Here is a 25,892-nt window from a genome sequence, read left to right as displayed (position 1 = left end):
TATATTGATGACATCTCCCATTAATGAGCATGTTGCGTGGATCTGATCTCTCAAGGACAGCAGTCCTTGGCTGAGAGAGTTAGGTCCTATGCTGAGCCAAAGTGCAGGACCCTGGCAGGCAGCTGCTTCCGCTACCTGTGCTTCAGAGCCAGTTGGCGCCAGGAGGGGTTGTCCCAGAGGCAGGGTGCTGCAAATGTCCAGGTGCTGTAGCCAGCAAATCTGACTCTCCTGCCCAGAAGGTATTGTCTTTCTGATAATTTGTGATAGGATGCAGCAAGCCAAGTTGCACTTAATGAAATAGGTGGTGGGACTAATACCTCAGCATTAATTGTAAACATGCAATATTGCTAACATATTATTCCAATAAAAATAAGAAGGAATTCATAACATGGTAGAAATTTGGGCTTGATCTCAGTAGTTACATTCCAAGAAAGCATGTATTGTAGGTTTAGCAAATTCAACAATTTCCATATGCTTAAAGCGAAGTAATGGTTACATGTTTTGCTAAACCAGTGCCAGAAATCAAAGTTGTAATACTATATGTATATCGCATATATCTTGGCCTCTACATGATGTGATGTTCATATTGAAGGTATCACATCAGCTCAAAGTATTTTTTAAATATTTGTGCGACTGTATGTAGTAGGTAGACACGGTAGCTAGCTCCTCACCTCTGGGTATTGTCTGGGTACTGCTATCTACATAGTATTGTGGTGTTACAAAAACCTTACGAAGTTACTTTGCATGTCCAGAAAGCCCTATGCTTTAATTGGTATTCCTCTTCCTTTAAAAAGAAATAGATATATAATATGTTCACTTAAAAATATTATGAGAAAAAGGCATGATAGCAATAAGTTAATATAGAATTTAATAGAATAAATCAGAATTTTATTATGTGAAGGAAAATAATTTATATGGCATTTTAAATTGTTACTAGGCATTTTCTTGCAGTACTGTGGCCTGAATTATATAGAACATAATCAACACATCCACGTGCTTAAAATGGTCACGTGAATAGTCCCAATGCAGCATATTCCAGTTCAGAGGATCAAGGCCAATTTGTAGACAACTGTGAAGAAAAATAAAGAGTATGAATAGGCTTGCCAAGTGTTGAATTAAAAAAAGTCTGGTACCTGGTCAGGGCCTGGGGACAGAGCTCTCCATTACAAGACGTAGAATCCAGAGTGAGTCCGCTGATGAGGCAGTTTTTTAGGGTAGACCCAAGTCAAGAGGTCTGGGGGCAGAGCCGAGATTAAATTAAAAACCAAACCAGCACAGGTAAGGAGGAAAATAGCAGCTTTGTCCTTGTCTTTTCTGACACCTGGCTCAAAAGCAAAAATAAATAAAATTGTCCACACTGTTGCTTTCTTCTGGCTGATTGGCAACCCTAATTATGAGCTGGCTGAGAGGTTTTTCACTGTTTCAATGAAATCAAAGTGTGAAGATTGCACAATGTATAGCAAATTTGCTGCATTTTATAGCTTGAGAGCAAATGTGTTACGTGTTTTTTCTAATAGCAAAGTGGCTTGCTTGGAACATAATACCAAGTCACAGGGCGAGCAGAAGTGAGCCTGAGCCTCGTGCACTCTGCCCTCCTCTCGCCAGCACAACGACAAGGGGATTGCAAGCCTTCACACTTACCTAAACTAACCAGAGTCTATTGTTACGTCCATCCTATGAAAATTCTAGTTGGTTTAAACCATGGTTTATTGAAACAAACCAAGATCAGTCGGTGGCTTTTGGTTCTGGCTTGTTAAAGAGTGTGTTTAAATTAATCACAACTTCCCCATTATGGGTATAACCATAAACTTTGGTTAGTTGAAAACAGAAAGCGAATGCTTTGGAAAGTCTGTCCTATTTGGGGAAGAAAGAAGGGAAGAAGTGGTAGCCTATGGGCTGCTTTACTCATTTGTGAGTGTGCCAGATTTGCTCCTTTTTCTCTTCCAACCCATGTCTGTGCCTCAAAGCGCTCTACGGTCGTGAGCATTAAGAACATAATGTGACTATTTGGAGCCGACAGCTGCCCAATTGCTGATTTCACAACCATGCAATTAGTAGCTTTCCTAGAGACAACTCCTCTTTGCCTGGGCGTCTGGTATCTCTCACTGGGGCAACCTATTTGTTTGTGACCGAATAGGCCTGTTCCTATGGCTGCACTGAACAGCCAACAATGTTACCTACCTGTAAAGCAGGGGAAGGGACCTTGGGACCCTGTTAAGACTCCCAACACCCACCAGCCCATTCCATAATGGTGGGAGCTGAAGTCCAGCAACATAGCGCTGTCTGTGGGTTCTTCGCCCCTGCCGTCAAGAAAAGAATTCAGTGGATGTGCGGTGAAAAGTTCCTTGTAACTAGACTCTTACATAAACAGCAATCACAAGTCCCATTTATGTGTTTTTATGTTCATTTCTGTGATCAGCAGGGCAACAACTCTGTACCATCTCAATGAAAAGGATGCTTCCATATGCTGGGCAGGAGGGGGCGAGTTTCTCTTCCTTTTCTCCCTCAAACAGCCCCTTTCCTCATAGAACAAAAACTGGACTATTGAAATACCTAGCTAATGATGTTGCCACATAACTGCCATGGAGGGTTATTTTTGTTTTTTGTTACAATGTGATAACGGTTCTCGAGGCTTTGAAAAATAAATCTTTGCCTTCCCTTAAAGGAAGCTCTTACCATTCTAAAGACTCTTTTCATGTCTTTGCAGTTGAAGCACAAACTCTTGATTGGGGAGAAACCCCTGGATTCCTTTTGGGAGGTGGGAAAGGGATGTACGAAAGTTATCCAAATGTCTAAATGAAGCAAGCTTACAAATAAAATGAACACAACTATAATTGGAGCCTGCTGTTGCATTTTAAATATAAAGGACCTAAAATACCAACAAATTGGTTTTTAAAGTATTTTAGGTTTTGATGCTTAATACCTCACTGTTTCTGCATGATTTGAGCATTCAAAATAAGTGAGCTTTCAAACATACTTTCATTCTGCTTTACAATGTAACGGATTCCTTGGTCTTCAAAGCAGGTGAAACCTGATGGTAACCAGTACTGTTCCCATAACTAGAACTTTGTTAAAGCAATACATGAAAAATAGTAGTCTTAATAAATCTGCATAAGGTATCTTTCTTTTTTAGAAACTGTTACTACTATTATTATGGTCATGTTTCATACAGAATGGTGATTGACATAAGCACATACAAATTGCAGTAAGAATAATGAGTGTAACAAATAAAAATAGAAAAATGAAATGAAATTAGATTAGACGGGAGGGGAAAACCGGGAGGCAACTGAGTGTGCATGCCACATACAATCGATCACAAAAAAGAAAAAGGTGATTCAAATTAATTATCGAAAAAGCTCCATATATTTTATCTGTTGAGCAGGGGATTTAGTGGGCTGTGTGGATGAGTTAACAGGAGAAAAACTTAAACCAAGTCAAATAAATGTGGTCTATTTTTTATTAACCATTAACCGTTTGTGTATCAGGTGTTCTGACAGTGCAATGCCCCACACTTTTGAGAAGGAGGCTAGTCGGATTTCCAGTGGGAAGCCACAGTTCTAGCTGTGGCAAGAAGCATAAACACAAGAGATTTATGCATTAGTATTGGGTCTGGAGGTGTGATAAACCTAATTCCATTTGCAGACACAATATTAAGCAGAGTTGACGGTGGATTATCCATATAACCTCCCTGATTTACCTATGGTAGATCAGTTCCCAGACTAACCACACAACTATGTATTTTCTTGCCAGTCCACAGCGTGAAGACTTCTTACAGAGTGGCAAGAGGCACATAACTCTCTAAATAAAAACAAAGAAACCTTTATTTCTTGTAAACATAGAAAGCCAAACAGAAAATATCTCTTCTGCTTTGAAGATAATACAAACTAATGTTCTGTATCCAGAATAATATTTTAACATCAGAAAATATCATATGATCAATTTTTAAAAGGGAGACATTTTGGAATCTTGTCAGAAGACCTGTCATTGATAATACTGAGCGAGCTGAATGCACCTGACTTCCACCATTCATATGTGCTTAGCACCAGAAAGTAAAAACCAACATTCAAAATAAATTTATTTCTACAAAAATGATTGTTTAATTGCATTGATAAGCCTAAAGACTACAGTTGCACAGACCAGTATATTTTAATATACAATTTTCCAGTGAGTTGGCTGTTCACAGGTACTCTCTTCATCGCCACAAAATCTGTTGTAAGTTGTTTTGGGATCAAAACCCAGAATCTCTCTTTCCTCATGAATGCGGAAGGAAAATGTTGAGACTGAGGTACCTATAAAATATCTGTGAAGGAGTACAGAAAAACGTAAGAGAAGCTTCTACTGCACATTCATGATATGGAAATCAGATTGTTAGGCTGCATTCTGACACCAGCTATCGATGTGTCCAAAGGGGGCCGTGAGAAGAGTACCAGCTTCATGCAAAGAAACCTCCACTTGGCACCAATTGTCAAACTCTCCTCTCTGAAACAGCCATGTTAACTAATTCACAAAGTTAGGGGAAAGTTGGTTGCTTAAACAGTTGCACTGTAAACCATTTAAGATGCTATGCCTGCTGAGTCAAACACAGAGACATACGCAGAAATTAGCAGGTAAACCCTGAGCACCTGCAGGTTAAAGAAACTCAGGCAGCAATGCTGAGAATGTTACACAAATAACATTACCTGGAAAAGACAGTCCTGGCCTAGAGCGGCGGGTGGCTCCACTCAGCAGAAGGCACTTCTGATAAAGCAAATTTTAAAGATGGGTGCCAATCTGAATTTTTTCCTGTGAATTATTTTTGCATATCACGGTATGAGTGAAGTTGGCCTAACTTGATATAAAACATAACTCTCAATCAGTGGCATGCGGTCAGTGGACCGGGGGACTACTAGGCTCGTCTCCTAAATGTTCCGCCAGTGCCTCCTTCCCAAAGCCTAAGAAGCTTCGGCCCAGCTTAGGGAGGCACGATGCTCACTCCCTGCAAATCGCCCTCACAAGCTGGCCATAAGCCTCTTCCTTAGGGTAAGCACATTCGTATGCATGAAGACTGCTCTAATAGAAAAGTAAAACAAAAACAACACACAAACCATAGTCACCTGGCATGTGCACATATCCACTGATCAATAATTGCTATTCCTCCATCTTTATAGAGTTCCAGCTCCTCCCAGTTAGGTTCAAATCTCACCATCTCTGGAAGAAGTCTCTTCAACTCTTCAGTCTCTGAAAAGGGACACGACGTCAGTGGCCTTCAGCTGGTTCCCCACTCTAAAGGGGGGTCACACTAGAAGCAAAACTACCATTTTCTTCCTGCTTATTTAAGTGTTGATGTTTTTAATAAAGAGAAATGGGCACACACAGTAAAAAAAGGGAGTCTAAAGGTGTCCGGAGCTGAAGATCTACTGTGGTAGATCACTGTCCCGTAAAAACATTTAATTCAGGGGAAAGCCATCAGCTCACGAAGCCCTTTCTAGTGGCCTACAAAAGCCTCCCACATATTGTCCAAGGTAAAGGTAAAGGAACCCCTGACCATTAGGTCCAGTTGTGGCCGACTCTGGGGTTGCGGCGCTCATCTCGCTTTATTGGCCGAGGGAGCCGGCGTACAGCTTCCGGGTCATGGGGCCAGCAGGACTAAGCAGTTTCTGGCGAACCAGAGCAGCGCACGGAAATGCCGTTTACCTTCCCGCCGGAGCAGTACCTATTTATCTACTTGCACTTTGATGTGCTTTCGAACTGCTAGGTTGACAGGAGCTGGGACCGAGCAATGGGAGCTCACCCCGTCGCGGGGATTCGAACCGCCGACCTTCTGATCGGCAAGCCTAAGAGGCTCAGTGGTTTAACCCACAGCACCACCCACGTCCCTATTGTCCAAGGTACCGGAGAACAAATAAATATGCACAGCAGCTGCAGCGCCTGCATGTAAGTGCGTTTAGAACAAAAGATTAAAGTATTGGGTTTTGTTTTGTTTCTTTAAAAGCTACATACCCTTTGCAATGGCATCAGTGGCTATAAAGACTCTCTGAAGTTTGTGCAACTTCAGGAGCCTTCGGATGGTCTCCACCGCTCCCTGGATGCTAGGCACGTCATTTCTGTGACCCCAGATGAAGTCTTTGCGCCTGAGGTGGGCTCCCAGATAGGGGCCCCCTATGGCCGTACCCAGCTTTACCTAGCACAGAAGAACCAGTACATGCTGAAACTGAAATAAAATGGCATTGATTCAGTGGGAAAACATCCTGCAGATAAGCACATGATCCCTACCATTGTTAAAGGAAGAAGTCTAAGATGCTAATTGGTCAATGATTAGCAGAACTTGGCAAAGCTCCAAGTCCAGCCTACCAACCATCTATTTTCAGAGTAATAGGCTTTTTGGTGACACTTTCTGAAAGAAAAAGGTGATACCATCAGCTCTTTTGATTCTGATTACTGTATTTTTAACACCTGCAAGCCACTTGGGGGCTTTTGTCTGGAAAGCAGCAGAAAATGCTGCACCGGGTGACTGGTTGTCTCGCTCCTCTTGAGAAATTCCCAGGAGCTGACCTACTGCCTTCTCCTCCTTCCTTTGGATTTTTAACTGTTTACCAGACTGGAGAGTTGATTTTTTAATTTTTATTTTAAATCTGAACAGGGAGTGGGCTCTTTCCACCTGAAGAAGCAGCTCCTTACCAGTAAGGCAGAGTAAGTGGCTCAGTCGAGGCCCCATTCACTGATGAGAACCAGCATTCCCAGAAAAGCCAATACAGTGGTGCCTCGCAAGACGAAATTAATTCGTTCCGCGAGTTTTGTCGTCTTGCGATTTTTTTCGTCTTGCGAAGCACGGTGTCAGGAAAGTTTTGGAAAAGCTTCAAAAACCACCAAAGTCTAAAAAAACCTCAAAAAAGGCTACCACACCGCGTTCTATGAGTTGCTCCTCGAAGTCAAGTCGCAACTGTATTAACGGTGTTAAGAAAAAGGAAACAAACTTGCAAGACGTTTCCGTCTTGCGAAGCAAGCCCATAGGGAAAATCGTCTTGCGAAGCAGCTCAAAAAACCAAAAACCCTTTCGCCTAGTGAGTTTTTTGTCTTGCGAGGCATTCGTCTTGCGAGGTACCACTGTATTCCCTTTCTATAGCACATCTCACCACACTTGAAAACACATGGGCTCCATTCCTTTATATGAGCCTCATATAGACACTCCCAACAGAAATGCAGTTAGAACAGAAAATAGCTAAGTTTAAATATTCAGGCAAACTTGTTTTACCTTCATCTTTGTCCAGTCCTCAGAATACTGTGTCCTGTCCTTCTCATCAGTAGAATTTAAGAACTTGGTCCTAAACATGTCCCCCACCACACGAAGATGCTTAGCAAAAACCATACTTCGACGTGTCTGCCACAAAAAAATAAATAAAATAAAATGATAAAGGATTAAAGTTCTTCCAAGATCTAAAACAAAAATATTTTAAAGGCACAGTCCCAATGTTATTTAGCGCCACACAGATTAAACCAGATGTATCCAACAACAACAAGTTAACTACTGGAGAAGCAAAATTCAATGGATGGATTTTATACACATATTACGGAAGCACCCTATAATCCAGTTTTTATGTAATACAGTTTGATATTTAATTACTGAAAGGATGGGATAGTCACTCTACCAAAACTCTAAAATATTAATCCTGCAGTATTTGAAATACTTCATTCTAGGTGAAGATTTAGAAGCTGTGCTAAATTTGCTCTCTTTAGCTTCAGAATGCCTTGCCAAAATCAATTTAAATAAATTAGGATTAGTTGTTCTGGATATGTCTATGACCTCAAAACAAGAACTGGCAAGACTACTTCATATAACAGGATATAAAAAACAAAATACCTAAGGATCTCCCTGACGGAAAAAATCCAGGTAAACTGTACAAGTATAAAGAACTAAGACAATGCATTAGCAGTACCAAGTGTGAGAACAGTTTATGGATTAGCTTGGATTATTAAAGGATGGTTTTGGTCAGGTAAGGATAATCTATGATTTGATACAGACTACTGTGGCCTGTTTATTTCATTAGAAGCCATACTGCGTTGGATAACAGGAAGGTCATGTACTACAAGTTAACTTTAAAAATGTGTAATGTGATTATAGGAGAAAACAGCATAGGTCTTCCTTCAACGGAATTTTGGTGCTTTACCATACCTTTAATTCAAATAATATTCTGGGATCATTTATAAAATAATTGCAGTAAATGTTTACATTTAAGGATTTGGTAGTAAGTGGAAGTGCCTAGAAAATGCGAGGTTGTATATATCCTCTTTTCTTAAGGGTACCTATGCCATACAAAATGCCTTGAGACGTTGTTTGCCAAGGGGCAAAAAAATAAGTGGATCATATGGAAAAGACAGCTAGAAAATACTTACATTCCAATAATCTTTGCCACCATAGTGGTCATGAAGAAGATTTTCAGCTCGGTCTAGCATCACTGACCTACTAAAAATGATAAAACCAAGTGTACATTCCCTTGCAAAATAGCTTACATCAATTTATAGTTTAAGGAAGCAGAGAAGTCCATGGATGCACAAAAATGAACACTGCAATTTCTTTTTCGGGGGGTGGGGTAGGTGAAAATTGAGAAACCTTTCTTAACCCAGAAAATCCTAAACCCAGACAGCTCAACAATTAGCATTCTGTGGAGGAAATGTTGATCACGTACTTTGGGGACACCTTATTCTGGCTTGTAATTAAAGACAGGTAGGCACCATCGATGTGGAACAGATAATTTTCCAGTGCTTTGTTTTTCTATTTTTTTTCTTTTCTGTTTCGTAAGTTAATTGGTAAGAATGAATGGATGTTAATTGTAAATACAGTATTAGATGAGCTCAGCAGTTAACATTTCATTTCTTTACCAAATGAAAGTTAAATAAAAGGCTACATTAATTTCTCAGTCTAGGATATTATATTTTTTCAAAAGCAAATTAACCTATACAAATTAGCCAAAGTTTGCATATGGTAATTTGGATTTTCCTCAGTGGAAAATTTCACAGTTCGAGATTTCTTGGGGAGGGGAATCATTTACAAACTGAGGGCTTTTATGGATTCCTCCTTCTCTGTCTTAGTGGTGTTGCAATAGGTTTCAATGTGAGATTACAAACAACACAAACCTTCATACTTGTTAAGAGTGAAAGGGGTAGGTGGGTTTAAAGCTTGCCTTTCTCTACGCAAAGCAAATATGGAAACATTTGAGATAGAAAATAATAGATTGTGTCTGACCGAGCAGAGATGTTCAAAAGGAGAGGAGCTATGACAGAGGCAGAGCCCTGGACAGATAAACAAGCCACATTCATGCCGCGTGTTTCTTCGTAGCCCCAGAACCATCCCCTATAAAACAAGATGAAAATCATTAATAGATTGGCATATACAATATGACAAAAATTAAAACAATCTTGCTGATTTGAACACAGTCAAAGAAATCTTTTTATTATTTTTATCCTCTTGCAAGTCTGAGCTCATTCCGAGTTTTAGCCTGCCTGTTAGCTACTCGTGTATACTCCTCCTTTGTGATTTCCCCTTTCTTCCACTTCTTATACACACCATTCTTAAATCTCAGCTCATCCGTAAGCTCCTTATGCAGCTGCACCAATTTCTTTAGATGTCTCACACTTTTCTCTCTTGTTGAAACTGTCTGCATTTGGGCCTTCAGGATTTCTCCTTTTAGAAATTCCTATTCATCTTGGACTCCCTTCTCTTTGAGGATTTCTGACCGTGGAATTTCACTCATTAGTTCCTTAAACTTTTTGAAATTGGCCTTCTTAAAGTTGAGAGTGCATGTCTGAATGTACTCAGCTTTCCCTTGCATCTGTATCATGAAACCCAGGACACGACCACTTCCTCACAAGTTTCTGAGTACTTCCACTTCGTATTAAAAGCTCCAATTTGTCTTGATTCCCATACTATTTGCATTTGTGTAGACAACTGAAACCATGAGTTACTCCAACTGTGGTTTTGTTACTGGCTAACTGATCCTTAAACAATCCCCACCAACGTGTAAGAAAAAAATCAGTTGATGTGGCCAGAGTATTGATATAGGTAGCAATATGTAACAATTTATGTAACAATATAGGGACTCGGGTGGTGCTGTGGGTTAAACCACAAAGCCTAGGGCTTGCTGATCAGAAGGTCGGCGGTTCGAATCCCCGTGACGGGATGAGCTCCCGTTGCTCGGTCCCTGCTCCTGCCAACCTAGCAGCTCGAAAGCACGTCAAAGTGCAAGTAGATAAATAGGTACCGCTCCGGCGGGAAGGTAAACGGCGTTTCTGTGTGCTGCTCTGGTTCGCCAGAAGCTGCTTAGTCATGCTGGCCACATGACCCGGAAGTTGTACGCTGGCTCCCTCGGCCAATAAAGCGAGATGAGCGCCGCAACCCCAGAGTCGGCCACGACTGGACCTAATGGTCAGGGGTCCCTTTACCTATGTAACAATAGCAGCATTGGCTATGTTTTTGGACTATTTAAATTTCTGTGCTGTTAACCATTCTGTGTTTTATTGTAAACAGAATGGAAGATGCCCATCTTTAAAAATAAATAAATATTTTTTATTTAGGAAGAGCATGCTGATGCAACAATAATAAAATATTCATTGAACGAAAGAAAAACTGTTTTAATGTTAAAAAATCCAATGAAAGTTTTTTCAGGGGGGACATTTAGGGACTTGTGGAGAAAATATCTGCATTCTAGGTGCCCGGCTGTAATTATAATGCAACTACTATTATAGAAGATTACCTGTAGTATTTATGTTTGTCTGTCGAATACATTAGTTGGTCAATACATGGCCTTTCATCTATTTTCTCCTCCCAAGTCCCATCTTTCCATCCTTCAGCATAACTTTGCAAAACATACACCTGATCAATAAAGGGTCCACCTGACTCTGAATAATGAACAAAAATCAGCACATGAGTATAACATCTATATGTATTTCATTTTATACAGCAGATATCAAGTGGAGCAACTAGCATTATCTCTAGCTGCATACAGTTACTTCCAAAGTAATTATCTACAGAAACCAGAATGTCAGTTAATAGAAAGGGGGTTTGAGTTGGAGCCCTGTGAATCTGGTCACTGCATCTTCAGAAAAAGACAAATAATCTGGAGAGGATTTGGAAGAGAGCTAGAGGTTATCTCAAATGTTTCTATAAAAAGCACCTTCTGATTTTATTAAGTTGGCATGAACCTCAACCCTGTGCCAATTCAAGAAATGCACTGACACAACCCCCAACAGGTGTCCATCCAGACTGTGTTTAAAAACCTCTAGCGAAAGAGACAACATTACTTCCAAGGCAGTCTGTTTCACTGCCCACAACTCATCCCATCACAAAATTATTTCTGATGTTTAGCTTAGCTTAAATCCCCTTCCTTGTAATTTAAACCATTGCTTCTAGTCCTACCTACAAATCTGCTCCATCATCTGTATGATGCAGCCCTTCAAGTAAGACAGGAGTCTGCAAGAGGGCAGCAAGAACGAAACTGTGCATGGATGCAACCGGAGCAGAAACCACCATTATGCCAACTGCAAAAATGGGTGCCACATTAACAAAAATCTGTATCTTCTGTTTCTCCAAGCAACTATGGTCATGCCCAAATAAGATATTATTGTTTCACTTAATATTTGCTAAATGGCATACACATGCAATTGTGCAACAGCTAGCATGTACCTACTAATATATTTTAGCCTTCATAATAGTAGATATCCCTCTACCCCCTGAGAGATAGTGGTGGTGAGAAAGATAACATATCCTCATTTGGAGTTCTGCTTTAGAAATGTTATCTATTTCAAACACCTCATTTAACTGAATGCAAGCAGAAAAGCCCACCACAAAACTACTTCAAGATTGCATAGAATACTGATTATTTAATAGTAATATTTTACCTGCAAGGAACTCTTCGTACTCAATAACTGGTATGTTTTTACTGAGGCTGGGAACATCAAAGAATTCAAACCAAGGAATTCGGATCTGATGAATGTCAGGACTCTGCCAGTGATAGAGACGCCCCCAGGGAGGCAGAACCAATACCCAGGCTTCATGTTTCAACAAAGTTTTTATAAGAGAAGCAACTCTTATATAGACATCTCTGCGGAGGTTGAAACCTTCCGGTGGGTTTACATCATACAAAAGATACCTGGAGATAACAAAATAAAGTTACTTGAAAAAGCTAAAGAAAAGTCATGATTTGCAATCTCCAGTGACTTCCTAGTTCTGAATAAGGCAGATACACAGTCAGCTGTGCTTTTGGAGGATACAGAGTTTGGGGTACAATCTTCTCCCCTGGTGAATAACAGTGGGGACTAAATAGAACAGTGGAGTCATAACCACCTCCGGAGCCCATCTGCTTGTGCCAGCCGGGACAGAAGTTATGGGAGAGCAGGAAACAAGGAAATGCCCATTCAAATAAGTATTAGGCAACCTGGACAGTTTTTAAAGTGTTTAGCTTTGTTTTACTAAATACTAGTAAAATAAACAAGATAAATTAGATCACACTCTGAATTTAAACTGAATTTTCTGATGCAAATCCTTCTAATTCAGTCCCCCCCCCCCCAGAAAACCTCCATCACTGCCAGTAGTTGGACTGGCTTAGGGTGCAGCAGCAACTTGGCTAACTCATGTCCAACCCCCACCCACTTTCTTCATAGGTTTATGCCGGCCAAGTTGGGTGGGTAGAACAGGGACCTCCATGGTGGCAGAGTCTCTTCACTAAGCCAGGATGAACAAGGCACCTGCCTCATCCAAGAGTTTGGATTGCTCTGTTCACCATCTGGGAAGGGAATCTTAGAACAGAAGGAAGACAACCATTCTAAGGGGGAACTTTCCATCCATTCGCTCTCTTCATCTACCCAGACTACCCAAGCTGGTGTCTATTTAGTCAACACCAATTGCATGACCTGTACTGTATTTCCTCTTCTCAATGGCAGAGCACACACTTTGCATGCAGAAATCACAACCCCTGGCATCTCCTGGAAGGGATGGGGAGTCCTGGACAGCTGCTGCCAATCAGTGCCAATAAAGCACTGGTCAGATTTACTTTATGACAGCTTCCTATGTCCTGCTGTTCATATATAGTTGTATGCTTACTTATCCCTCCGGTTATGTAAATTTTGGGATACATAAGCGGCAAACTGGGAGTATATTTCCGGGTTTTTGCCATGTGCGCAGAAGTGGTCTCTCCAGTTGTGAAAACCTCGGGATCAGACCGGACCTCCGGAATGGATCCCGTCCGCAGCTGGAAGAACCACTGTATTCTCATAAATTTTATAAATAGTAACTGCTGCTTCTAATCCTAATTTCCAAAGGTAGGGCAGCTACTGCTTTTTTGTGCCAATCAGAGGAATTTTGCAGTGGGCCCAAATTAGCTGAGTGTTTGCAGAATGTCCTGAATTGTAAGACCTTTGAGCAACTGCCCTTTCCCATCTCGTTTGGGATCATTGCATTGAGTCGGCCCTCCCTAGCTCAAAGCCAGGCTTTACAACCCAATTCCTAGGCTTCAACTTCCCTGCTCAGGATGGGACCCTTTAAACTCTGTTCCACCCGGGATAACTCGCTATTCAGATATCCTCTGCAGCCTATTAAAACCCACAAGAAATACATTAATTTTTTTACTAAAGAATAAAATCTGTTAGATCAGTTTGAGGGTAGATTCCCACGGGAGTCGCTTCGTGTTCGCCTGAGGTACCATAAGAGACGCCGAGTTGACGGCGGGAGCCCAGCGGGGCCGAGGCGGAGAGGCGCCTGCGAGGGGTCCCGAAAGGTCCCCTCGCCGGACTCTGGCTGGCGGGGCCGGGGGGAGAGACGACCGGCAGCGCCCCTCCGGCTGCCCCCTCTCTGCGCTGGCCTCTCTCGGGCGCCTCCGGCCCTGGCGAGGCCTTTCCGCCCTCTCGCCCTTCCTCACCGTCTCCGGGGCGCGGCGGCGGCGGCGGGCAAGGAGGCTGCGCCGTGTCCCGCGCGGAAGGCGGCCTCTTGGGGCGGCTGGGCGGCGGCGAGCGCGATCAGGACCAGGAGCTGCGGCGGCGGGAGGCCGGGGAGTCGCGGGGCCGCCATGCGCGCCGGGGCGGAGAGGCGCGGGCCGGGCGGGGCCTTTCGCGGAGCCGGGGATCCTGCCGGGAAGGAGGCGGCCCCGGAGTTCGGCCGCTCCCGCCTTCCCTCTCCCCCCGCCGGCCGGCGTCCGTCGCTCCCTCCCAGAGACCCGCCTGCCGGAGGGCGGGCAGGCCGGGGGGGCGTCGCCAGGAGAAAGGGGCTCCCCGAGGCTGGCGGGGCCGCCCTCGCCCTTCCCTCTGGCCGCTTAGCCCTCCGCCTGGCCGACCTGGCAGTTGTTGGGGGTTCAAGGAGGGGGGAGACCCAGGAGGCCAAGGGGACAGAGAGGCAGCCCAGCGACCCATTTCGTCTCCCGGTTCTTCCTCCCGGCCAGCTCATCTCCTGCTGCACACACTATTTGCCTGAGGCGACTCCTGTCTTCTGCGTCTCCTTGCTGGCTGAAATCGTCTCTTGGATTTTTCCCTCAAGGTATTAGTGCTGACGGTACCAGTGCAAATGAACAGAAAACTTCTGATGCACTTAGACGACCATGTGCAAGGCCAAGGCCCCGACCCAGTGACTCTTGCACCCACCCAACTTCCATCTGGTTTCTTGGGAAGTTAGAAGTTCAGCGGAAGAAAAGGATGAAGAAAACACGCCCCAGCAGTTATTTAAGGACCTTCAAAAATGTACATCTCCCAGTGATGTACTAGACCTTGCATCAAAATTTCCAGATGCTCCAAAGTACGCCAGTACCTGTCTTGCCACTATGTGGACGCTCACAAAAAAGCTCTCGGAAGATCAGAAACATTATGAGAGACGGTTGATGTTTGAGCACCCTCAGTTTAGCCAGCTCTGTCAGTGTGCGATGCAGGAAGCCAAATACATGTGGCGGGATGACTTGGCATGCAGCCTGCTAGCTGTGGGGAAACTGGGAGTCCCACAGAACACCTGGTTGGTTCAGACCTTGCTGAGGGTATGCCAGGTAAGTCACAGAAATTCTATAGTCTTGCACTGAACATAAGGGATGAGTATATAGTAGTGAATTGAGCTCCAGGCTTGTCAGTGGGGCCATTCATCTGGCATGGGCAGGGAAACTCTAGCAAGCTAAACTAATGATTTTATAAGGAATACTTTGGTTTTCAAAGTGCTCCCACATACATTCTCATAATTGTGTAAAATAGGTCATAAAGGTAAAGGTAAAGGGACCCCTGACCATAAGGTCCAGTCGTGGCCAACTCTGGGGTTGCAGCACTCATCTCGCTTTATTGGCCGAGGGAGCTGGCGTACAGCTTCCAGGTCATGTGGCCAGCAGGACTAAGCCGCTTCTGGCGAACCAGAGCAGCGCACAGAAACGCTGTTTACCTTCCCACCAGAGTGGTACCTATTTATCTACTTGCACTTTGACGTGCTTTTGAACTGCTGGGTTGGCAGGAGCTGGGACCAAGCAACAGGAGCTCACCCTGTCGTGGGGATTCAAACCACCGACCTTCTGATCGGCAAGTCCTAGGCTCTGTGGTTTAACCCACAGCACCACCCGTGACCCTTAAAAATATGTCATAGAGCAGCCCTAATGCTCATTCCTTTCCAACTCTCCTATCTGTTACCTCTGAGGCACACAGTCTTGTGAAATCTGTTCTCCACCTGCTCTTTAAGGATAGATAGGAGAATGAGAGAACCACATAGCAGTTGGCATAGCAGCCCTGTGAAAAATGCAAGGTGGTGATGTGGCACTGCATGTTTGTGGTTCTTTCCCCATAGCAGTAGAAACTTGCCAGATACCATCAGAGGCGTGGCAAGCCCTCCTGGTGGACAGAGTGTTGCTGAAGGCTCCTGTTAACTTCTTAATGTACATTTTGCACACGAGAATTTCCACATTGTAAGAATCACCATACTTACAGTTTGAAGAACACAACAGTAAATAAGGAGTAATCCCACCAAAAAAGTACACTTTGTTAATTCGACGTAATTGAGTCATGGTAAAGCTGGAGTTGAAAATGCATTTGTTTAATATTCGTTTAAATGGTAAAATTTGTAATGAACAACTGTCCTTGAGGCTGCAGTTCTCAGAAGTACTTCTGAGGAGACGTGCTCCCTTTACGTGAAAGATTGCTGAAAACCGGGTTTTCTTGCGCTTTTAATAGGAATGTCTCAATGAATTTGATGGCCGATTTCTCTCAGTTGTTGCAAACACTTTGCAAGAAATGGAAAAATCCAAGAATGTGGAAGCTCTTCAAGTTGGATTGCAGTAAGGAAAAAAAAATACATTGACTTCTAATAGGCTTGTAATTGATAATAATTACAAAATCTTGCTGTAAGGTCACCAGTATATGGATCACATTGGCCAAGCCATCCCCGTCCAGGAATGGGCATCGCTGACATACCAACCAAGTTTTGGAAGTGCCCTCCTTGTCACAGAGCTCACTTGGGCTTCTAGTGACAGTAATGGATCCAGGAGCAACCCCAAGCTAAATGCAATATTGCCCAAAGCTCTGGTGTTCCTTTTTCAACCATTTTGAAAGAAAGAAACACATTCTTTCTGTCTCAGTGTAGCAAGAAAGGGAAAAACTGATAAGTAATTGGGTATACTGTAGATCTCTTCCTTTTTAAAAAAAACATTTTTATTGGTTTTTTCAGTGTTTTATACATTTTAACTTAACCATTTCAAACATTAAAATACAAGGTTCTTTTGAATCTTTGGACCCCCTTCCCTTCCTCCATGGGTTCCATGTTTAAGATTAAATTTGCTGCATCTTTTACCCTTATCCATCTATTGTTGTTGTTTAGTCGTTTAGTCGTGTCTGCCTCTTCGTGACCCCATGGACCAGAGCACGCCAGGCACTCCTGTCTCCCACTGCCTCCCGCAGTTTGGTCAAACTCATGTTAGTCGCTTTGAGAACACTGTCCAACCATCTCGTCCTCTGTCGTCCCCTTCTCCTTGTGCCCTCCATCTTTCCCAACATCAGGGTCTTTTCCAGGGAGTCTTCTCGTCTCATGAGGTGGCCAAAGTATTGGAGCCTCAGCTTCAGGATCTGTCCTTCCAGTGAGCACTCAGGGCTGATTTCCTTAAGAATGGATAGGTTTGATCTTCTTGCAGTCCATGGGACTCTCAAGAGTCTCCTCCAGCACCATAATTCAAAAGCATCAATTATTCGGCGATCAGCTTTCTTTATGGTCCAGCTCTCACTTCCATACATCACTACTGGGAAAACCATAGCTTTAACTATACGAACCTTTGTTGGCAAGGTGATGTCTCTACTTCTCAAGATGCTGTCTAGGCCTGTCATGCAATCTCAAAAATGATAGAATGATCTCGATACGAATCCAAGGCAGACCTTTTAACATCACAGTAATCCAAGTTTATGCACCAACTACTGGTGCTGAAGAAACTGAAATAGACCAATTCTATGAAGACTTACAACACCTTATAGAAGTGACACCAAAGAAGGATGTTCTTCTCATTATAGGGGATTGGAATGCTAAAGTAGGGAGTCAAGAGATAAAAGGAACAACTGGCAAGTTTGGCCTTGGAGATCAAAACGAAGCAGGGCAAAGGCTAATAGAGTTCTGTCAAGAGAACAAGCTGGTCATCCATCTATTAAATATCCATAATTATCATAAGTAATTCCACATTACAAGTGTCTGTATATCCCTGCTAATGATTTTAACCGTTTACAGTGGTCTTTAAATAAATTGAAATCAAATATCCTTTATTAGGCATAGCAAACCACACATTATCAGACACCGTATACAAATTGTGCATATTAGGACATTGATATTTCTGTCTCATTCAAATCTGTTTTCTTTCAGAACAAGATTTTGTATCACATAGACCAACTTACTGTCCCAAATGCTCAGCACATGTTCAGCCTGCTGGCTGAAATGAATTACCGCTCTGTTCCAGTCCTGAATGCCTGCAGTAACAAAACAATAGGTAAGTCAGAAAGAATGTAAGAATTTTTGTCTTTTTTTTTTTAAAAAAATCTTGCTTAAACTAAAGGAGGACAACAGTTTAATAAGAAAGTATGGAGAGCAGAGCCATCTGCCAAGGAACACAAAAAGGAGAGAGAGAAACAGGGATCTGGGATAGTCAAAGGAGAACTGTTCTCTGCAACTTTGCATGTCGTTATACTCTGTTTGAATCTGTCCAGTTGCCATGGTTTGAGAGGGTTGGTCCAAAATAATATGGACCAGGATCCAAGGAACTGTGCAGCTAATTCTGTGAGTTCAAGTGTGTGGTGGGTGGGGCTCAATTTACTTGTAACTGCAGCCCCCACTATCACATGACAAGCAGAATTTGCAGCCGAGGAATGTTTTGAGAACGGTTTGTTGTATGGCATGGCTTCCGCTGTTCAAAGGAGGAATATCAAAAAACTCCTGGGTTAACTCTGGTCCCTTTTATTATCTTAAGCAGCTCCTTGGTTCCATTAGCTTTATGTTTTGCTGTGATTTTAGGTGACATTTCTTTTAACAAATGAAATACATACTTCCATCTCAAGGGTTACTTCAATGCAGTTAGTGCAATTTCCATTTTTATTTTTGTGTGTGTATCAGAGAATATCCCTGGAACTCCCTTTCGGCGTCTGCTGAATATTTTGAGGTCTTGCAAAGACCTCCTGTACCGCAACAGCAAGCTTTGTTCTGCAATAGCGGATTATGCAGCATCCGTCTTCTATATGCGGGACACAAAGCAGGTAAACTTTATAATAACAATATTAATTTGCACATTTCTGGCATTTTAAATAGAAAATTGATGCCAGTATGGAGCTGGCTATAGACTTCAGTAGTCGTAGTTCTCAAGTGTTAACTTCCCAGCATTTTGATTTACATGTAATTCTAAGGCATGGTTTATTAAACTGGTTTATTGGATTGTCCAAACCTGACGCAGCAGCTTAACCGTGGCTTATTAACCATGAAGAAGCTTATAAACCTTGATTTGCATTAGCTGTGGCTTTTTGTTACCTGCAAACATGGCCGATATCTGCTGGGAGAATCTAACTCTGAAGATAATCTAACTCTGAAGATAATCCAACTCTGAATAATGAGGCCCAGACACCAGATTCACCAGGGCAGCCTGACAGTAATCCAATTCATTGCAATAATCTAGTCCAGATTGTGTTTACTGGCAATGCTGTTTTGCAGAGCAATCCTAACCCTTGATCTGCCTGCTTCTGCTAGTGAAGGAGGTCTGGCATCAGCAGGAAAGCCCTGCCAGCAAGGAGTGCCCCAGTGTACCCACCCAAGAGACAGGTGGGCTTAAGCCACCTCCCGTGGTCTTGCTGACAGCAGGTAGCCTGTGGAAACCCCCCGACATGAGGCACCACGGGATCTGCTGCTTCCTGTGCATCCCCTGCTGCCATTTTATGAGGGCAGCGTGCGCAATCCAGGCCTCTCTGCTGTGTCAGCTAGGGTGCTGGTGTGACAAAGGGAAATTTTTTCCTCACTCCACCCCGCAACCTGTCCTGGCCAGTGTGAGCACCGCTGCCAACTGGAATTAGGATTGCATCTTTAATCTGATGTTCCAAAATGAAAGGGGGTGTGTATCTAAAATTAGATACAGGGGACACAGCAGAGGAGGTGGTGGGAAATTAAGGAAGCCATAAGCTGGGCAAGAATGTGCATTTGTTTCAGTTACACATACAGTGGTGCCTCGCAAGACGAAAATAATTCGTTCCGCGAGTCTCTTCATCTAGTGGTTTTTTCGTCTTGCGAAGCACGGCCATTAGCGGCTTAGCGGATTAGCGCTATTAGCGGCTTAGCGGCTTAGAAAAAGGGGGGAGGGAAAAAACTCGCAAGAACTCGCAAGACGTTTTCGTCTTGCGAAGCAAGCCCATAGGGAAATTCGTCTTGCGAAGCGCCTCAAAAACGGAAAACTCTTTCGTCTAGTGACTTTTTCGTCTTGCGAGGCATTCGTCTTGCGGGGCACCACTGTATTTCAGCTGAATATAGTTTTATATTAAGAAAAATCTTCAGCCCAGTTGTAGCCTGAGACTACTTTTGATGCATCTTCATGCTGTGATACGCAGGTTCACCCAAGATAATAAGCAGGCTATTTCTTCGGATGATTACTCCCTAGCCAATTATTCCGATCATAGGGGACAGAAACGCTGGTTTCCTTGCTATGGTTGGAATTACTGCTGAACGATCAAAGTAACTAGCCTGGTTTTTCAACACGGGTGTGTGTGTGTGGGGGGGGGGAAGGATTAGGTAAATACTTATAGTCTAGTAGGGGTTTCAGCAATGAAATAAAACCACATGTGTATTATAACAAAGGAAAATAATGTATTCCTGTTAACTGTACTTTGGTACAGAAGTCCTGATACAGAAAATATTAAAAATAAAAGTAAAAATACACAGTTATTTGGGGTGCGGGTGAGGAGTAGAGTTTTATATTATTGTTGGCATCCGTCTGTCTCAAGAGACATTGGAATACACTTCTGAGGATAAAATCAAATTGCTGTGGTGCCAGCACCAAAGTGACCTCCCGGGGGGCAAGACTGGGAAGTGTGGGTGGAGGTTCTGGGCTGCAGAGCCCTTTAACAGGGGCCTGGAGATATCACACCTGCGGGAGGGAAAGAGGGTGATGCACCACTTTGCTCCCTCCCCAAAAATAGACTCCGGGATTCAACCCCAAGTTGTGGTGATTGAGAAGAGGAAGGCAAAACCCCTAAAGGGGCCCCATTTGTTTGCATGCAGATTCCTTCCCAGCCCCGAATACAGAGACCAATTACACCACAGCAAGGTCTTACAAACCCAGTATCCACAGACCCGGTGGCTGGGCTGAACTGTTGCCAACTTTGCCGCTTGGTCAGATTGCAGCAGCCGACCTTGAACTGCAGCAGCAGAGCAGAACCTTGCTCCCTCTGGTCTGCTCCTGAAGCCCTGAAGCCCACTGTGGAGGTCAGGAGTGGTGAATTTAAAGGAGGGGTTTTTGGTGGGCTGGAGTCCCCCACAGCCGGCCACAAGGAGCTGGGCCAGGCTGCAACCATTGCCCACCCTTAATTCTGCCCCCCCATGTTATTCTGCAGCCTCCCCACAGCCCAAGTGTCAGCTTAGAGGGAAGCTGCCCAAGTTCAGACCACTGATCAATCTCAGTACTGACTACACAGACTGGCAGCAGCTCTCCAGGGTTTCAGGAAGGGGACCTTCCCAGCCCCCACCTGGAGATGCCATGGGGCAGGGACGAAACTAGGCTTTCTGTCACCGGGGTCAAAGACCCAGTTTGGGACACCCCCCATGCATGTTTGTGCATGTACACACACACACACGTGTCAAAGTCGCATGATTGCAACCTCAAAAGCAGCTGCCAGCCCAGTAGCTCCCTACAGAAATCAACAGCCAATTCCCACATGGAAAACCCTGATTGTGGAAAGAGGATAATCTGGACTCTAGGTTGGGGTGGGAAGCTCTCAAAATGCAACCCATCACCCCCCCTCTGCTATGATGTTCTATAAACATTAAATGCTAGCCTTGCTCCCCCCCCCTTCTGCTATGGAGAGAGCAGTGGGGTGTGCATGCCAAAAGACTCTTCCCTACCAAGCTGCGTCACACCCATCTGGGCAGCATCTGACCCAGGCGGCAGCAGCAGTAGCCTTGCATGGAGGAAGGAGCCCTCTGCCATGGCATTGGGGTGAGGGGGCAAAAGGGCCTTAGACATCATCATCATCATCATCATCATCATCATCATCATCATAATTATCATAATTTATTATTTGTACCCCGCCCATCTGGCTGGGTTTCCCCAGCCACTCTTGGCGGCTTCCACAGAAACAAAAAATACACTAAAATCACACATTAAAAACTTCCCTGAACAGGGCTGCCTTAAGATGTCTTCTGAATGTCAGGTAATTGTTTATCGCTTTGACATCTGGTGGGAGGGCATTCCACAGGGAGGGTGCCACTACCGAGAAGGGCCTCTGCCTGGTTCCCTGTAACTTGGCTTCTCGCAGTGAGGGAACCGCAAGAAGGCCCTCAGTGCTGGACCTCAGTGTCCGGGCAGAACGATGGGGGTGGAGACGCTCCTTCAGATATACTGGACCGAGGCCGTTTAGGGCCAGCACCAACACTTTGAATTGTGCTCAGAAACGTACTGGGAGCCAATGTAGGTCTTTCAAGACCGGTGTTATATGGTCTCGGCGGCCACTCCCAGTCAACAGTCTAGCTGCCGCATTCTGGATTAGTTGTAGTTTCCGGGTCACCTTCAAAGGTAGCCCCACGTAGAGCGCATTGCAGTAGTCCAAGCGGGAGATAACCAGAGCATGCACCACTCTGGCGAGACAGTCTGCAGGCAGATAGGGTCTCAGCCTACGTACCAGATGGAGCTGGTAAACAGCTGCCCTGGACACAGATTTGACCTGTGCTTCCATGGACAGCTGTGAGTCCAAAATGACTCCCAGGCTGCGCACCTGGTCCTTCAGGGGCACAGTTACCCCATTCAGGACCAGGGAATCCTCCACACCTGCCCGCCTCCTATCCCCCAAAAACAGTACTTCTGTCTTGTCAGGATTCAATCTCAATCTGTTAGCCGCCATCCATCCTCCATCATCCTTTGCAGCATGAGAATACAAGATGAAAAACATGAAATACACAAGAACAACAAACCAAACCAATCCCCTGCCCCCCGCCTGTGCCAGTTAAACTGGTCTAAAATTTAACCTAGCAAAAGCAGCATTTGATGCCACAGTGCGTCACTCTGAGGAAGGAAGGTGTATTTTGAGGAAAGGCAGCCAGGTTAACTGGCCCAGCAGAAGCACTTGCAGCCATTTTGCAGCAGCGGCAAACACTGTTTATAGTTTAACCGTGGAACTTTTTTTGCCTCTGTAGCAGAGCAAGAGGAACATTTGTGGGCCCATATGGGCCCTGGCTTTCTCTATGGGGCAGACAGGGAGCAGATGGGGGGACTAGTATTATATGACCAATTTAAGATGTGACTAGTAACATGCGCTAATTTCAAGATTCTGCAGGATACAAACTGAGATTTGGATTCTGGATTATTGATTCTGGCTGGTGTCTAATTTCTAACTGTAGCACTAAATTTTGGGTCTCATCAAATTTTATTAATCCGGACCACTGATGATAGTGTTTATGCACTCCTGAATAGTCTTTTATAATTTCCTGTATTCAGTCAGTTTATTGCTGTTCTCCATATAGAAGACCCCAAAGTTTCCACTGTAATAAAAATATATAAATTAACACCAATTACAATTAAAAATCCACGATGCCAGTACAGATTCGGGTGAAATCCGAGGGCAGCCTAAGCAACTCCTCCAAAGGCCCAGGCAAACAGATTCCCAGAGTCGGGGTGCAATCACCCAGAAAGCGGGTGGGGGGTTGGTGACCATTCTGTAGCTCAGCCTTCCCCCCACCTGCTGCCTTCCTGCTGTGCAGTCTGGGGCTTACGGGAGTTGTGGTCCTCAACATCTGGAGGGCACCCAGTTGGGGAAGGCTGGCTTAGTTTGCCCAAAAGTATATAGGAAGGAAAACAGGTCTGGCCTGGCCTGAACTCAAGTCCCCATCAGCACGGGAGAAGGCCGCTGCCCAGTTCCAAAAGGGTGAGGCTAGGTGCTTTGCTGAACAGGAATTGTGGTGCGTTTGGGTTTTGACCTGAATGGGCACCTAAGCCCTGTCCTCGCGAGATCAAATTGCAGTGCTCAAGAACCGCATCCAGAGCTGTCAACCTTCCCTTTTTTTGCGGGAAATTCCCTTATTCCAGTGTCATTTCCCGCTGCTTCCCGCTGCTATCCCGGATTGTTAGATATCGCGTAGACTGTCCCTGGGACAAGTGTGGCTACTGATCCCTTATTTTCAAATATGGAAGTTGACAGCTATGACCGCATCTAGAACACAAGGAACACTGGGCACCTGTGGAATGCGATGACATCAGGTGACATCAAAAGAGGCAGTTTTTCTGTTGTCTTCAGCAGAGGGAGCCGTCTTGATCTCAGCCTACTCTCCTCAACTGTTGAAGAAATGGCCCAAGAGAGATTCTGGCAGTCCAGCCTCCGCAAAGAGGTAGGTTTGCTTTGCCCTCTGCTTGATCCCCTTTCCATCCTAAGCTCTGCACCATGACCTCCCTCGCCTAGAAGCTCCACACCTGAACCTGTAAGATCCCTTCTCCTTCCCTCTTGTTCCTCTATGGCAGGCTTCCTCCAACTTGGCCCTCCAGATGCTTTTGGCCTACAACTCCCATCATCCCTAGCTAGCAGGACCAGTGGTCAGGGATGATGGGAATTGTAGTCTCAAAACAGCTGCGGGAGAGGCAGCAGACTGACGCAAGACCCACGCTGCTGTCTCAAACTGCACGAAACCTGCAGGCGCCTAAGCCACCACGTCATTCCTCAAACGCCCGAGCCTTAAGAATGGCACTTTTCGCAACCAACCTATACCATCCGAATAACCTTCAGTTAAGCACACCACGAGTCACAGCTGGGGGTGGGAGGCAGCAGGCGGACCTTTTGGGGTGTGGCGCCTGCGTGTGCCCAGAGTGCCGCCTGGGATTTGTCACCCCTCTTAGTGGTGGCACCCGGGGCATAGCGCCCCTGCCGCACCCTGTCGCTACGCCCCTGCCAAGAAGCATTTCTTCTAGAATCCAGAAGAGCTGGATGTTGATTGAAAAAGCTGTCAATTCTTCCTTTTTTTTTTTTATAACAGTTGAAAAGAACAAATCAGAAGGAAGCCAAACACCAGGTGTCCCCAGCCAGATTCCCCCACCTGCCACACATGTAAGTTTTCCTGCTTTTGAAACAAAAAAAAGAGGAATAAAAGCGATTTATTCAGATCAAAAGGCGAAATTAATAGTAAAGAATGTGCTAACAGAAAATACTGAAATTACGAAAGGTACAAGACAAGGGTGTCCTCTGTCACCGTTATTATTCATAACAGTACTGGAAGTCCTCCTAAAGAGCACTATCACCAAATCAATGAAATATTCAAAGAAGATTCAAAGAAAAATGGATTTGGTTATATTAAACCAAAATTTGAAATGGAAATATTAAATAATAAAGTTAAAATATTATGAAAAATCTATAAATTTCTAATGGAATTGAATGTGAAAAATGAAGAGATTATGTCGGTGATGATACATTAGCAAGAGCAAGAACCACATTCATTTTCCTTTTTTACTTTCAGGAAAGAACATTCAGATTCCCACGGATTGATACATCGGAGGATATCCTCGAAGTCGAAGGAAAAAAGATAGATTTGCTTTGGGAGAGGGCGCTGATGGTGAGTCACATACAGTCATACCTTGACAAATTATCAAGGAACAATTACTGCCCTACTAGGGCGGATCATAAAAAACTTTTTTTAAAAAAAGCCTGCTCCAAAGATCTTATCTTGCTACACTAGGGATTATATAGCTATATATGAAATTTCATGCATATCAGTTAATATCTTGACCCTTGTCCATGAAAATAGCTGTTTACTTGGCCGTTTTCCTTATGGCTGAAATTTCAATTCAGTGCAGCAGGGTCAAGATATTAACTGATATGCATGAAATTTCTGATATAGCTATATAATCCCTAGCTTAGTATGATAAGACCTTTGGAGCAGGCATTTTTTTTACTAAAAAAAAGTTTTTTATGAACCGCCCTACTGCCCTGCCCTCCGCTGGGCTTCCCAGGTCCTGGACAGTCGGCCTCTGTGAAGAAAATGAGACGAGGCCGAGTGGATTAGGACTTGCCTTGCCTTCGCCCCGCCCCCTGCTCGCAACTGATTGGCCAGCTGGGTTGGGGGCGGGGCACAGGCAAGGCCAGGCCGAATCGACTCGGCCTCTTCTCATTTTCTTCACCTAGGGCGACTCTCCGGGCTGCTGAGGAGGCCTGCCAAGGTCACTGCCTGGCCTGCGCACCCCCTTCGGGCCCCGATTCCCCTCCAAAAAGCCTCT

At 44.3% G+C, this 25,892-nt stretch overlaps 2 protein-coding genes across 3 annotated transcripts; one reads left to right on the top strand and one right to left on the bottom strand.

Annotated features, from left to right (window-relative positions):
* Window positions 1-3,803: 3,803 nt before the first annotated feature.
* Window positions 3,804-14,068, bottom strand: POFUT2 (protein O-fucosyltransferase 2). 2 transcript variants are annotated; one of them, XM_053363396.1, is made up of 9 exons: window positions 13,887-14,068; window positions 11,872-12,122; window positions 10,728-10,872; window positions 9,221-9,328; window positions 8,371-8,440; window positions 7,232-7,357; window positions 5,980-6,160; window positions 5,094-5,217; window positions 3,804-4,300 (listed from the first exon to the last, which is right to left on the bottom strand). In XM_053363396.1, exons 1-9 carry the CDS (start codon window positions 14,033-14,035, stop codon window positions 4,147-4,149), a joined length of 1,308 nt encoding a protein of 435 aa, XP_053219371.1. In that variant the 5' UTR covers window positions 14,036-14,068; the 3' UTR covers window positions 3,804-4,146. The 2 variants fall into 2 exon arrangements, with proteins under 2 accessions (XP_053219371.1, XP_053219379.1); XM_053363404.1 differs by having other exon boundaries at window positions 8,371-8,437; window positions 13,887-14,064.
* A 561-nt stretch (window positions 14,069-14,629) lies between these two features.
* LOC128400765 (FAST kinase domain-containing protein 2, mitochondrial-like) lies at window positions 14,630-23,925 on the top strand. The gene is made up of 4 exons (XM_053363233.1): window positions 14,630-14,993; window positions 17,819-17,942; window positions 18,563-18,702; window positions 23,826-23,925. The coding sequence occupies exons 1-4, from the start codon at window positions 14,778-14,780 to the stop codon at window positions 23,883-23,885; spliced, it is 540 nt and encodes a 179-aa protein (XP_053219208.1). The 5' UTR covers window positions 14,630-14,777; the 3' UTR covers window positions 23,886-23,925.
* The last annotated feature ends 1,967 nt before the right edge of the window (window positions 23,926-25,892 follow it).

This window comes from Podarcis raffonei, chromosome 1 (assembly GCF_027172205.1).
Source record: "Podarcis raffonei isolate rPodRaf1 chromosome 1, rPodRaf1.pri, whole genome shotgun sequence".
NCBI lineage: Eukaryota > Metazoa > Chordata > Lepidosauria > Squamata > Lacertidae > Podarcis > Podarcis raffonei.
The sequence above is the reverse complement of the archived record's forward strand: the minus strand, read 5'-3'. Positions and strand labels throughout refer to the sequence as shown.

Bases quoted from the DNA above. Each gene is read 5' to 3' on its own strand.
- POFUT2 (XM_053363396.1), bottom strand. From the start codon at position 14,035: ATGGCGGCCCCGCGACTCCCCGGCCTCCCGCCGCCGCAGCTCCTGGTC. The intron at 9,329-10,727 runs GTAATCTTCTAT...CTTGTTTTATAG, and splicing joins GACAAACATAAATACTACAG to GGGATGGTTCTGGGGCTACG. The intron at 6,161-7,231 runs GTAAAACAAGTT...CTTCTGTGCTAG, and splicing joins AGGACTGGACAAAGATGAAG to GTAAAGCTGGGTACGGCCAT.
- LOC128400765 (XM_053363233.1), top strand. From the start codon at position 14,778: ATGTGGACGCTCACAAAAAAGCTCTCGGAAGATCAGAAACATTATGAG. The intron at 14,994-17,818 runs GTAAGTCACAGA...GTTTTCTTTCAG, and splicing joins CCTTGCTGAGGGTATGCCAG to AACAAGATTTTGTATCACAT. The intron at 18,703-23,825 runs GTAAACTTTATA...CAAATATGGAAG, and splicing joins ATATGCGGGACACAAAGCAG to TTGACAGCTATGACCGCATC.